This window comes from Leopardus geoffroyi, chromosome A1, assembly GCF_018350155.1.
Source record: "Leopardus geoffroyi isolate Oge1 chromosome A1, O.geoffroyi_Oge1_pat1.0, whole genome shotgun sequence".
NCBI classification, from domain to species: domain Eukaryota; kingdom Metazoa; phylum Chordata; class Mammalia; order Carnivora; family Felidae; genus Leopardus; species Leopardus geoffroyi.
This window is the reverse complement of record NC_059326.1, coordinates 176,653,041-176,666,660: the sequence shown is the minus strand read 5'-3', so window position 1 is coordinate 176,666,660 and position 13,620 is coordinate 176,653,041. Positions and strand designations below refer to the sequence as shown.

Here is a 13,620-nt window from a genome sequence, read left to right as displayed (position 1 = left end):
AGTTCATCATTAGCACTTTCCACCTTCCCCGATTCTAAAGCAGGATAGTGGACCTCAGAGTAAGGGCAGGACTCACTCCAGTCTTGCCTGGTGCAGGGGAAAGACCCTGACGGACTTGAGCCTTGGACTAGACACTGTGTTCAGCCCAACTCGTGGCCCCAGGCAAGTCCTTTAATCTATGCCTCAGTTACTGTTCTTTGTGACATGGCGATAATGCTAAGCCCTGCCAGAGAGCCAGATAAGAGCATTAAATGAATCACGTATGTAAAGCAAAGAGTCATAGCAGGTGCTCGACAGAAGAGACTTCTGGGGTGTCTGGGTGGCTCAGTAGGTTGAGCATCTGGCTCTTGGTTTCGGCTCAGGTCATGATCTCACGGTTCATGTGTTCGAGCCCCACATCAGGTTCTGCGCCCAGTGATAGCACGGAGCCTGCTTGGGATTCTCTCTCTCTTTCAAAATAAATAATTTTAGAAAGAAAGAAAGAGAGAGACAGGCAGAGAGAAAGAAAGAAAGAAAGAAAGAAAGAAAGAAAGAAAGAAAGAAAGACTTCCTTTATCTTTCTTCTCCCACCCTGAGCTGTCATGCCTAATTAGGCACTAGCTCTGGCCTGACACGAGAAACAAAGTCATCCCCAATCTCTTATAGACTTTACAATAGGGTGAGCAACGTCCAGATGGGACCCCAGGTCTTGCATCTCCAAGGCTGCAGGGCCCTTCACACTAGGGAAAGCGTTCTTAGTAGAGTAACCAGGGTTCAATGCTAGCTGTGCCCCACGACGTTCAAAGTAGGTAAGAGTGGGAGCCCAGATGGCTCACTCAGTGCTGGGGGGACAAGACGGTCACAATAAAGTTATCTCACTTTCATGAGACACTGTACTCTATAGGTTTCAGGTCCATGGGGTCTCTCTCAGTTCATCTTCTCCACGTTTTAGGACTACAAAACCAGAGAGGCTACGTAACTTGCTGAGAGTCACACAGCAAGGAGATGCTACACTTGGGGCTAGAACGTAAAGCTCCCGCCTGAAGCCTCTGACTCCTGCTCAGACAGTATTAGCCGTTGGTGGTGATGATGATGATGTGATGAAGGAGGGTGGCCAGCAAAGCCTGTTGCAACCCTTCCCCTGCCTGCAATGAAAGGAGAACAGCCCAATTCATCCAATGATCGATCACATTGAGAGGAAGCAGGGGCCAAAGTCCAAGCTAATACTGTTCAGTCTTTCTTCCTTGGAGGTCATTTCCTTGGCTTCACTCAGGGCACCGTGGTGCCCACACTTTGACATTCCCACCATAGGAGGCAGAAGGCTCTGGTCCATTATGTATAAGGAGGGGACAAGGCAGGGACTCTTAAGAGTGCTCTTGGAAATTCATTTCTAGGGCAAGTAGGGGCCTTTCTTTCTTCCATAAAATCCTTTGAATAATAAATTGGCTGCAGACCACTGCTCATCACCCTGCAGACAGAAGTCCTTTCTGGCTGCTAGGACGCAAGGGTTACCCCCTGCGGAAAGCTGTTCCTCCTTGTTTCCCCCTCTTCCTGCTCCCCTGCCCCCTGCATCTCCCTGCCCCTTGTCCTGTCCCTACCTCGCCACCTAAAATCCAGACAAACCATCCATCTCTGCCACTTGTCAAGAGACTCCAAGTTCAGGGACCATGGCTCCTCCATTTCTGCGGATCCAGCATCCAGCACGGGGCCTAGCATGAGTTAGCATGACTGGGCTGTGGGCTAGAGCATCTGTATCAACCAGGACCATCTATCTTAGCCTCTCCAGTGTCATCCACAGGGGACACCAAACTACAACCAGGCTCCCACTGACAACCCTCTCCCTGCTACTGACTTTAGGCTCTGTCAGGCCTGGCAATATCCTAGACTAAAGTTTCTCAAGACCCCCAGTGTTTGTTTATTTATACAACCATTCACTTCCCCAACTATATCCCAAGGCTTGCACTGGAAGGTGGGGACCCAGAAATGAAAAGGGCATGATCCCACCCTCAGTGTCTCAGTCTGGTGGGGTGGGAGGGAGGCAGATGCCCTTCCCCCTGCTTCCCTTTCTCCTCCTCCTCTTTTGACTCCTTTTTTCCCCTTCCATGTGTACTTATGGAGCAACAGACATACATCTACACAGCGTGGTGAGTGCCAGGAAGGTGTTATTGAGAGCTCTTTGGGGAGAATCCCCAATGGTCACTAGAGACCTTGCCAAAGGACATTTCCAGGATATGCTATATGGATATCTAATTCTCCTATTAGAGGAGAAGCTGTGAGTCATAAGCCCCAAGCAGGCCTACAGACTTCCCCATGAATCACCTACTGCCCCATTCTCTTCATTAGAGGCACACGCCATGGGGAATTCTTCAGACAGGAGGGAGGAGATGTGGAAGGAAGCAGTGGGAGGATGGGGCTCAGAGTGGAGTCCCTGAGCAGGTTTTCTCACCAGCACCCCTTCTAGAATCACAGCCCTGATCACAAGAATGGAGCCCCAGGATCATAGGTCTTAGATAGCCAGGACTCTCATGTTGCTTCCTGCTTTCAAAGTGCTTTTATACACTTTATTTCATTTGCACACCACTCTGTGTGACTGGAAAGTCTCCAAGGGAAATTGCTTCATGTGGAAGGGAAAGAGATTGACTGAACAAAGAAGAATCACTTCCCTCTAATTTGGGCCCAGGACTCACCCAGAAAGGGGAGGAATTATCCAGAGCCTTCAGAGGTCTTTCACGTATTCGTGAAATTTATTCAGCACCCACCACTTGCCAGGAACTGTTCTAAGAGCAGGAGACCCTCTCTGCTGACAGACAAGGCCCTGCCCTCAAGCCTTTACATTCTAATAAGGAGACCATATGCAACTAAATAAATAAAGATTAAGTGGTGGTAAGTCTACGTTGAGAAATAAAGCAAAGAAAGGGGTACGGGATGCCAGGGTTGGGGCAGGGTGGTCAGGAAAGGGCCCACTGATGAGACAACTTTTGACCAGAGAGCTAAAGAAAGTGACAGAGCTGGCCCCGCCAAGCTGAAGGAACATCGGTCTCGGTGGAGGGAAGGGCATGGGTCTGTGGAGCAAGGGTGGATTTTGCCCATGCTAGAAAGAGCAATGAGGCCAGCTTGGCTGGAGATGAGCTGGGGGGGGGGGGGGGGGGGGGGGGAGTTGGGGAAGAAGGGCAGATGTGGTCAGAGACACATCAGCAAGACAAGTCACATTAGCTCTTTCAGCCTTTGTCCAAGGAGTCGGCCTTTGAGCCTGAGTGAGATGGGAACCACAAGAGAGCTCAGGGTAGAGGACGAAGAAGTTTCACTCTGGGTTTGTAAAAGCTTAACTCCCTTCTAGTCATGGCAGATCATGAAATTCAGAACTGCCCTACTGCTGAGGAATGGGAAAGTGAGATAAAAATATTTCTAAATACTTAAGTTTAAATACTTGAAGACATTCAAGCACTAAAAGGACAGTGAAGAATGGTGGAATCAAGTCTGGAGGAGGAAAACCAGAGAGATGAGGACAGTATTTGGGGCCTCTTCTCCCCAGTGGGTACCTGCCAATTCTGAAACAGGGGGCTGAAAGGCTACAAACAGGAGCAGAGCTTTTAAGACTCATGAGTCTAATGGGACAAATAATGGAATTCAGGGCACACAGAGGCGAGTGGAGGTGGGGGGACCCAGTAACACCCCATGCTTGTTTGTGTATTACCCTCCAAAAAAGTAATCAAGGCCAGGGGGGGTCAGGTAAATCCCCCAAGCTTCTAGTTGAAACCCCTAAAGGATAAACCCTTGGAATAAGAATGAAGCAAGTTATCACAGGGTCTAAAACCCAGCTTCGGGTCCTCTCAAACCATCTCAATCTCTGGTTGCATTAAGATGGTCTGGGATTCCTAGGCCCCTAGCTACCTGCAGCAAAGTAAACCCTATTGAGGGGTGCCTCACTGGCTCAATCCGTGGGGCATGCAACTCTCCCTCTTGGGGTTTGTAAGTTCTAGCGCCATGTTGGATGTAGAGATTACTGAAAAAATAAAACCTTAAAAAAAAAAAAGCAAACCCTCTTGAGAAGAGGATAATAGCACCTAAGCCTCAAATGATCTCCTAAGTTTTTCATAGACAGTGGCCAAACTTTATTTGAAAATAACCAGGCATCTGAGGGAAACAAAGCGTGATGATGATCATGATAATAACCACTAAAATGGTTAACATTTATTGTGCTGTGTGTCCAGTACTGTGTAGAACATTTTCTCCACATTATGTCATTTCATCTGGACAATCTCAGCAAATACCTCCCCCGCTCCCTTTTTAGAGATGTAAATACTGAGGCTTTGAGAGAAGTGATCCACCTAAGGCCATACAGGTATTGGTTATCTATCAGTTTTGCCCCAGGCACTTGGAACAAAATCTCAGAATTTTCTTGGTGTTTTTTCAACATCTACCGAGCACTTTCTCGGGGATAAATGACCATTAGTCACTCTTTTATTCAGAAGGCATATATAAGTACTTGCTGTTCACAACCCCTGGGCTGAGACCGAGGAGCCCAGGGTCACATAAGTCACCCTTACATTGAGACATTTACAAAGTTGGCTAGCAGCAGTCATACACTCACAGTCAGTGGGCTGCATCCAGGTTGCGGCTGTCTTGTTTGGTCCATACAAAGTTTCTGAAAAAAGATTTTATGTTAAAATACCAATTCCTGGGGGCGCCTGGGTGGCTCAGTCGGTCGGGCGTCCGACTTCGGCTCAGGTCATGATCTCGCAGTCTGTGAGTTCGAGCCCCGCGTCGGGCTCTGGGCTGATGGCTCAGAGCCTGGAGCCTGCTTCAGATTCTATGTCTCCCTCTCTCTCTGCCCCTCCCCCGTTCATGCTCTGTCTCTCTCTGTCTCAAAAATAAAGTAACGTTAAAAAAAATTAAAAAAAAAAAAACCAATTCCTGGCTTCCTTACTACAAATAGTAAGGTCCAGGGGCGCCTGGGTGGCCCAGTCGGTTGAGCGTCCAGCTCAATTTCAGCCCAGGTCATGATCCCAGGGTTGTGGGATTGAGCCCTGTATTGGGCTGCACTGAGCGTGGAGCCTGCTTGAGATGGTCTCTCCCTCCCTCTGCCCCTCCCCCCACTCCCATGCTCTCTCTCTGTAAAAAAACAAAACAAAACAAAACAAACACAGTAAGGTTTGGCAACACCGGGGCCTCCGTTTCCGCCTTGATTGGCAGCTTCTCTGTAGTACAGAGCATGAACTTCCTATGTCACCACAGTCCCCAGTGGCCCAATTCTCAGTTATGTGGCCTACCTGGCCCAGGGGGCAGTTGGATTATGACCCTTGGTCACAGCAGTGGGATGAAAGCTATACGTTTTCAGAATACCGATGACAGATGAGAAAGTCTTAAAGGTCAAAGAAGGCTTTATGGATTTGGTGATATTTGAGCAAGAGATATTTTGAGCATTCAAGCAAAAGCCTAGCAAGTGCAGAGATAAGGGTAGCAAGAAAGAGCATATCCTGTTATGAGAACTACAAGTCTCAACGTGCATGGAGGACAGGAGCTGGGATTAAAAAAAAAAAAAAGATCTGGAAAGGAAGGCAGTGGTCACATCTTCGGAGGACCTTGAATTATGTGCCAAAGTGAGTCTGGTCAAGGGAGTGTAGACAAGTTTACAAATTCCAGAGAGTGAGTAGGGCTGTGGGGAGGTAAATATGGAGTGTTTTTACAAACTAAAGGTAAGTACTACATAACTGTTGAATGAATGAATACATGAATATATATGAAGAATGAGAAAGGAGGCAGCCAACTTCAAGGGTCTGTTGGTGTCAGCCTTAATGAAGCTTTTAAACCCGAACTTTGCCGTGTGGCCCATGGCAAAGGATTACCCGGAGTTGGAGAAAAGGGGGCTGGGAGAATGTGATACTTGGCAGGAGATTGTATGGGGACTCATTCCCATGGGGACCAGTCACATCTCCATCACACCTCTGTCTCCCAGAGGTCCAAGACCCCTTGCTGCCCCTTCCCAGGTAGTGTCTATTTCCTTTTCCCTCTGTTGCCCTGAGCCAGCCCAAATGAACCTCAGTGGTTCCAGAGCATTCCCAGGCTTGGATGAGGACAGGGGCTTAGAGCTGGCAGTTGGATGGGAAAGAACACGTGAAGGTCTCTTCAGGTGCTTCTTATAGATGAGGAAACTGAGGCCCAGAAAAGGCATACCTCGCCACAGTCGATAGGCTAGGGTTGGTGATCTCCAAGTAAAGGCTGTCCCCAAACAAAGCTCTGATGGCCCCAGAGGGAACTATGATATGAGCACAGGCTCAGGGTATCTGTCAGGATGGGGAAAGACAGTCCACTTCTCCGTTTCCTTTCACCAGGACACCATGGGGAGTGGCACTGCTGCTTGAGTGACAGAATGGCGACCAGCTAAATCACAAGAGGACAAAGAGCCTTTCTCAAGCCTTTCTGATGTGCCCAGAGGTGACTGCCTTTCATTTAATCCACCTTTCATTTAATCCTTGAAGAGCCTTTGAAGGTCGGTGGTTAGTGGCCCATATGACAGATAGGGAAACCGGGGTTTAAAGAGTTTGGTAACTTACTCACAGTGAGTCACACAGCTAATAAGTGGCAGAATCAGTACTTGAACTCAGGTCTAGCTGACTCCCAGTCACTGGTTCTATCTAGTGGTCCATGAAGATCCCCCCCCAACCTCAAGTCTCTGTTGCCCTCCTGGCAGGAAACTCTCTTCCCAGCTTGTCTCTCAAATGGGCAAGTAGGTTTTATCTCTCAGGTCTTGGCCACCTCTCAGAGAGGCCTCCTTGACCACCAAAATCTAAAGGAGCCTCCCCTTTTATTATTCCACCTTCATAGTCTTCATCTAAAAAAAAAAAATTAATGTTTATTTTTGAGAGAGAAAGAGACAGAGCGTGAGCAGGGGAGGGGCAGAGAGGGAGGGAGAGACACAGAATCTGAAGCAGGCTCCAGGCTCCGAGCTGTCAACACAGAGCGAGCTGTCAACACAGAGCGAGCCGACGACGTGGGGCTCGAAATCAGGAACCATGAGATCATGACCTGAGGTGAAGTCTGACGCTCAACCGCTGAACCACCCAGGCGCCCCTTCATCTTATTTCTTAATGATCTTCTTTATATATTGCCTTCTTCCCCTCCCTCCACCCCCTGCCCCCATTGTTAGCTACTTGAGAATGGGAACTTTGTCCTGGGCCAAAGTGTCCCTAGGCATAGGGTGCCAATAAATATTTGTTGAATGAATGAATGAATGAACGGCCCTGCTGCTTAGCATAAAAAGCCACCGTCGAGAAAAAGATGGTTTTAGGGTATTTTCCTTAGCAGAGCACTTTTGTCTGCTTGGTGCCCCAAGGCGCAAACCCTTTGTTTTCCGGAGAACCGAGCACCAAACCGCCTTCTGAGCTGATAAGAGGGGCGCGGAGGCTCCTCTGGACCCAGAGGCTGTTCTCCAGCAGGCGGGCCCTACAGAGCCCCAGAAAAGTCCCCAGAGGTGGGCAGCCCTCCCACCTGCTCCCCAGAAGGCAACCTGCGGCGGAAAACATCCCGGGGTGACCTGGCTCCACCCGGTGAGGGGTGGGAAACCGGGGCCGGAGCCTGGCGCTGGGCGGGGCTACCCCGCGTGGCCTCGGCTTTGTTTGCCTCTGTGTATGGCAACCAGAAACCACCGCAGCCGGCAGTTCTCAGAGGCCTGCTCCAGCACCCCGCCCCCCCTCCCTGTATTTTAATCTCCTAAACTGATTTGTCAGCAGCAGGAAGTGACATGACAGCTTTCCTCACAAAAGGGAAACTCCTCCGCGTTACCATGGGGATGGAGGCCACTGTCTGATCACAGATTTATATAATCTTAAAGGTGTACACACCATGATGTCATCCTGGATGGGCTGGGGAGGGAGGGAGGGAAATGGCCTCCGGAGGCTGCAAGTCGGAGGCAAATTAGCTACGATTTGCAAAATTCCAAGGAAAGGAGAGGATGCGGTGGAAGCGTTTGCGGTTGGAACTATCCTAATGGAAACCACAGAAAAGCATAAAGTATGCATTGGTACATCTTCTAAGACCGGGAGGAATCTTACCCATTAGATCCAGGGCAAACTGGTCATTTTTGGAGTGGGAAAACTGACACCAGAGAACCGCTAGAAGTCGTTAGGAATGGGGAATGGGACCTAAATGTTCCTCCAGGGCCCATTACCTGCCAGGCACTTGCCATCCATGAGCCTATTTCCCCCTCACTCGTGAAGCAGATTTTATGATCTCATTTTACACGTAAGGAAACTGAGGCCCAAAAGGATAAATAGCTTTTCCACCCCCAAAATTATGTGGTAAAACCATGGTGATGTCTGGTTGGCTACAAAATTCATCCTTTCCCCACTCCCTCAAGATGTTTGGACTGAACTCGGACTTTGGTTCCCAGTCTTTCCGACCCAGGTTCCAATCTCTGCGATGTTGTTTACTTGCTGTGTGAATTTGGACATGTCCCTTCTTCTCTCTGAGCCTCCGTTTCCCCCTCTGTAAAATGGGTGTTGCTGCTAAAGGTTTAATGTGAAGGTGTGTGAAGCAGTTAACACAGCGCTAGCTCTAAAATTGAGAGCTATTATTACCACATCATAAGTATTAAATGATGGAGTTGTCTCTATTTCAATCTCCCATTGAGAAACAAACATTTTAATAGTTTGAGTATCTTTCTCCTCATCACGAGGTACTTCCCCCCCCCCCCCCTAAGAAAAGCAGTATCAGGCCAAAAGTGACATTCTCTGGAGGGCCCAAAGACCAGGAATCGGATACAAGAAGAAAGATGGTTATCAACCCTGCTCTCCTGAGCTGATGGGAGTGGGGCAGCTTGGACTGGGTGAAGTGAGTGAATTGTTTTCACTGGCGGCTTCCCTAGGCAGCGGCTGTATTTTTCCACTGCGTGGATTACACTGGAGATTAATTCTGGTTCAGCCAGTGCCTGTTAAGCAGAAAGTGATGGCCTGAGCCCACGGGGGAAGTCAGCCACTGCATCTGCCATGGACTTGAAGTTGCTGGTACGTTTCCACGAAAGGAGATATTTGCAATAGTAAATTTCTAGGGTTTGAAAAAAACACTGGGTACGGTTTGTTTTGAAAGGCACGAACACATTTCCAATGGGAAGCCCAGCCAAGGAAATGAGCTTGCCAGCTCAGGGTAAGTTCTTAGAACTTAGAACACAAGGATCTTTCAGGCCATGAGAGTCAAGCGGCAGATGGTAAACCAATGGGTAAAGGTCAAGGACACTGATTGTGTGTCAAGGCCTTAAATGACCTGGCTGGACCAGGACCACTGTTCAGGGCACTACTAAAGTCAACAGAGAGGTTTCCTTTTCTGCTTCCTACATCACTTCATCCAGAGACAAGTAGCGGGGACAGGAGCTAAGGGACCAGTGACCCAAGAGCTTGACTGTTATTTAACTCAACATCATAGACTGGATTAGGAGTTGGTAGGCAATTACACCATCTCTGTTTTGGCCTGATTGACAAGAGCAAAAATCCAGGATCTTACCCTAGAGCAAGTCAGATCTGATTGCCTATCTTCAACAAAATTATGAAATCAGACTAGCAAGTGACCTGAAGGAGGCCGCCACCAAAAATTCTGTGTATGTGTGTGTATATATATACACATATATATGTGTGTGTGTGTGTATTATAGTATTATATATATGTGTATATATATATATATATATATATATATATATATATGTATGTATATATATAGATGCTGGTATGGATGTACTCCAAAGCATGAATAATGGTCAGGTTGGGGGTGGGAATTTCAGGCAATTTGTCCATGTTGTATTTTACTTAGAGTGCTTCGTATTCTTTTCACAAAAATAAAAGTCTTTTCAAAGGCAAAAAGGGAGCACATGAGAGAAGCAAATGATAAAGTGCAAACCACATAGAATTAGGGAACAAAACAGACGTAGGGCCCGATTCCCCCCCACTGCCACTTAGCTATGCTGGGTCTCAGCAGCTTTGTCTGCAAAACGGTGCTGCTGAGTTGTTTTGGGAGCAGGTAGCACACTACCTTACACATAGTAGGACCACATTTATGTCAGCGGTTTTGGAAAACCATCATCCTCCTAATTCTAGCACGGCTCAGAAAGGAGAGGGCGTCTTTTTATATTATCCTGGGCAAAGTTTTGAATTAAAAAAGCAACCCAAGCAAACGGTCATTTCTTTTTGGCTCTGGGAACACTTGGGCTCCCTATGTAACAGGGTAGGAATACATGGATAGACACCTGGACCTGTACTGTATATTCTCTACAGTACCTGGTTTTTCACGACAGATCACTTTCCTACCTTCCTTGCAACCCAGCCACCTTGGACTGGAAGGGCCACCAAGGAGTAGGAGACCAGATCCCAAGACATACGTCAGGGAGGCCCTTGTCCAGATTGTTTCACTGATGGGAAAGGGATCAGTTGGGGCTGCCCAAGAAACAAAGCATTAAGGTTTCAATAGAAATGCCATAATTTATTCTGTTGTATAAAAAAAAGTCATCCTTATGTAACAAAATGTCTTTCTTAAAAGAAATATATTATTTCAGTTCATAAATAATCAAACATACAACTGCTGGCAACTAAAAAAAAAACAACAACACTGGTGCTTTCCATCAGTGCTGAACACAAACCTGCTTAGGACATATTTACAGGGTATTACAGTACTCAAAACACAAAAATTGAGGTATTTGGTTCTTCTAGGAGTAGACACGGACATTTGTGAAGGTAGACCACCTACACAAAAATAAATAAGGTATATTCTCATAGGTGTGTGTCGTCAGGAATGGTAATACTGGTAGGTATGTCAAGCATGAAGAGTTCCTACAAAAAACAGGAGCAAACAAAAAGAAACCGGCTCCTTAACTGAGTCCTTTCCCTTCTGCCCCTTTTTGTCAGAGGGACTTGATGTACCCACTATATTGGTCCCGAACGTGCGGAGTTCAGCAAACGCCTTGATGCTAAATCATCACCATGACTGCTTAGGAACCCAGTGGAACTCGGGGTGAAATTAAATAAATAAGGACCAGCCCTCACGAGCCCCCTCCCCAGAGTTATTGCATTTCTCCTCAGGGCGCCTAGAGTCCCCGGGGGGTTGTGGAGATCACCTCCCGTGGCTTTTCAGCAGCTGGGAGAGGTCGTGATGGGGCTCTGAAGGTAGCTCAATGCACTGTTCGTGGAGTGGACGGGGATGGAGACAGGGAAGTTGAAGACGGTGGTAGTGGAGGTGCTGCGGTCCAGCACAGCCATGGCAGGGCTCCCAGCCTCTGCTGAGCAGTGTGGGGCCAGGACCTGGGACTCAAACTGCAGCAGCTGGCCCATGAAGCTGAAGTTGGGGGAAATGATGCTTCTCCTTTGCTTCACAAACTCAAAGGCCTCGTCCAGCTTGACTCGGTTAGTCCTCATGAGGTAAGCAAGGCAGATGGTGGCTGATCGGGAAATGCCTGCCTGGCAGTGGACAAACACCCTTCCTCCAGCGTTCTTGATGGAGTCTGGAAAACAAAGGGTGGCCAGTTACTCAAGAGCTCACGAGAACAACCCTAACCCCAGGCAGAGGGTGCCTAAGAAACGTGTGTCCTGTCCAGAGAATGGCAACATCACGTCATGCCATCACACAGCGTTCTGTGGAGGCAACACAGGCATTGTGCAAAGAACAGCAAGGGATTTAAACCAAAACCAGGCATCTCCATGAAGCCGATGGGTAAGTCAACTCCATGTTCTGAACCTCGGTTTGCTAATTTATTAAATGGGGCACGAAATCCCTATTTTGCAGGGATGCTGCCTGCCCCAGATTGATATTAACGTACGGAGAAAGGCTCGGACAAATGTCATTCAAGTCCTTGCCATACAGTTGGGCTCAGTGACTAAAACGGGAGGAGCAAGGCAGACGTCCCAGGCATCTGTCCATTTACCTATGAAGTCAATTGCCTCGTTGAACCAGGAGCTGATGTCCGCCTTGTGGTTGTCTTCCACAGGGATGCTCTTGTATTGGTAGTGACCCTCAAAATGGTTGGGACAATTGGCCGAGACATTGATCAAAGCAGTGATGCCCAAGGCGTCCAGCATGTCTTTTCGGGAAGCGTGATAGGCACTGCCCAGGTACAGAAAGGGCAGGATCTCCACTGGGCCACCCTGAAATCCAGAAATATCCACTTGTCAAGCTTCGCACAAAGTCAATTCCGGAGCCCATCCCCACAAAAACTCCCTGCTGGAAAGGTCAGTTTCAGATACTGAGCGAATTTAGTATTGTTGCCGGAGTATAAATAAATAGGGGAATAAACCCATTTGCCTGGGCAGAGCCACCAAGTTCATTTCTGTCATGCCAGCAATTAGACTCCGTTCCATCAGACCACTTAACCATGGAATAAATAACATCCCTGTGCTCCCTCCGTTATAAACTTGAAGGTTACTTTGTATATTCTCACTAGTACTGCTCTTCTTTGCCAGCTATTCCTTTCCCCGTCTAGCACGGATCCCTACTAACCTGATCATAGAGTGGGGTGCTGCAGGAACTGCACCCTGATTCAGCGCTGTCAGGGACGCTAGTACTCAGGGGAAGGCTGAGCCCCATGGGGGTCGACTGTTTGCTGCACAGCTCCGGGCAGGAAGCTGAAAAAGCTTCATAGCCTCCTGGGAAGACAAAGAGACATATTTGTTTCCATTAGTATCCGGGACAGGGCACCTTCACACAACTCCCCCCACCCACCAGGGCTGAAGTTTACCCCGGAGAGGCCCAGGCAAGTCTTTGTTCTTAAAGCCAAACAAAGCCACCGGGTCCCCAGAACAGGACTCGGGCGCCCACGCGCTCCCGGTGAGGCGGCCCGCAGGGGCTGAGGGCCAGGGGGGTCCCGCGGCAAGGCGGCGGGGAAGGGGAGGGGGCATGCGGCCGCCCGAGCTTCCCCGAGGGCGTACCTTTGAGGAAGAAGACTTGCGCGGCGCGCGCCTCGCGGCAGAGCGCGCCAGCGGCCAGGGCCAGGGTGCCGTCGCGCTTGGCGCCGTCCAGGGCGGCGCTGCGCTCGTCCAGCAGCACCACGGCGTGGTAGGCGCCGGCCAGCAGGCGGCCGCGCAGCTCGGCGTTGGGCACGATGTGCTCCAGGCCCATGGCGCCCTTGGCCCGGCGCCGCACGATGGTGCTGAAGCGCACGTTGACCGAGCCGGCGATGTGGCCGGCGTTGAAAGCGAAGAAGGAGCGGCAGTCCAGCAATAGGCACTGCGCCGCGCGCTCCCGCAGCAGCGTCCGCAGGCCTCCGGCGTCCAGGGAGCCCACTTCCATGACCATGGCCGGCCCCAGCGCCCCCAGCGTGCCTGTTTTAGGTGCTCTTTGTCCTCGGAAGCCAAGGGCAGGGCAACGGCTTTCGAGGAAGAGCCCGACCCTGGTTCTCTCTGCGCCGAACCCCAAACTGCCTTTAGACTGAGTGAGGGGGCGTCGTGCGGGACTCTCAGCCGCCTCGGCTTCTTTGCTGCTACCTTGACTGCCCCTCCGGCCCCAACCACACGTTCAGCCCAGCGTCCTTCGCAGCGAGCTCGGCCCCGGGGAACGCGTTTATATGTGGCCTCTCTGGGGGCGGGGCGGGGCGGGGCGGGGCGGGGAGAAGCGGGCGCGCAGGGGGAGGGGGTTTGTTTGTTTGAATGGTGCTCACGTGACCTGTGGTGA

The 13,620-nt window shown here is 49.6% G+C and overlaps 1 protein-coding gene and 1 long non-coding RNA gene across 2 annotated transcripts; both read right to left on the bottom strand.

The window, feature by feature from the left end:
• Positions 1–4,413: 4,413 nt before the first annotated feature.
• On the bottom strand, positions 4,414–7,651 carry LOC123610552. The gene is made up of 2 exons (XR_006718196.1): positions 7,487–7,651; positions 4,414–4,624 (listed from the first exon to the last, which is right to left on the bottom strand). It is a non-coding gene; the product is annotated as an uncharacterized LOC123610552 (long non-coding RNA).
• A 2,771-nt stretch (positions 7,652–10,422) lies between these two features.
• Positions 10,423–13,518, bottom strand: DUSP1 (dual specificity phosphatase 1). Its single transcript, XM_045501316.1, has 4 exons — positions 12,879–13,518; positions 12,451–12,596; positions 11,879–12,098; positions 10,423–11,458 (listed from the first exon to the last, which is right to left on the bottom strand). Exons 1-4 carry the CDS (start codon positions 13,243–13,245, stop codon positions 11,088–11,090), a joined length of 1,104 nt encoding a protein of 367 aa, XP_045357272.1. The 5' UTR covers positions 13,246–13,518; the 3' UTR covers positions 10,423–11,087.
• Between the last annotated feature and the right edge of the window lie 102 nt (positions 13,519–13,620).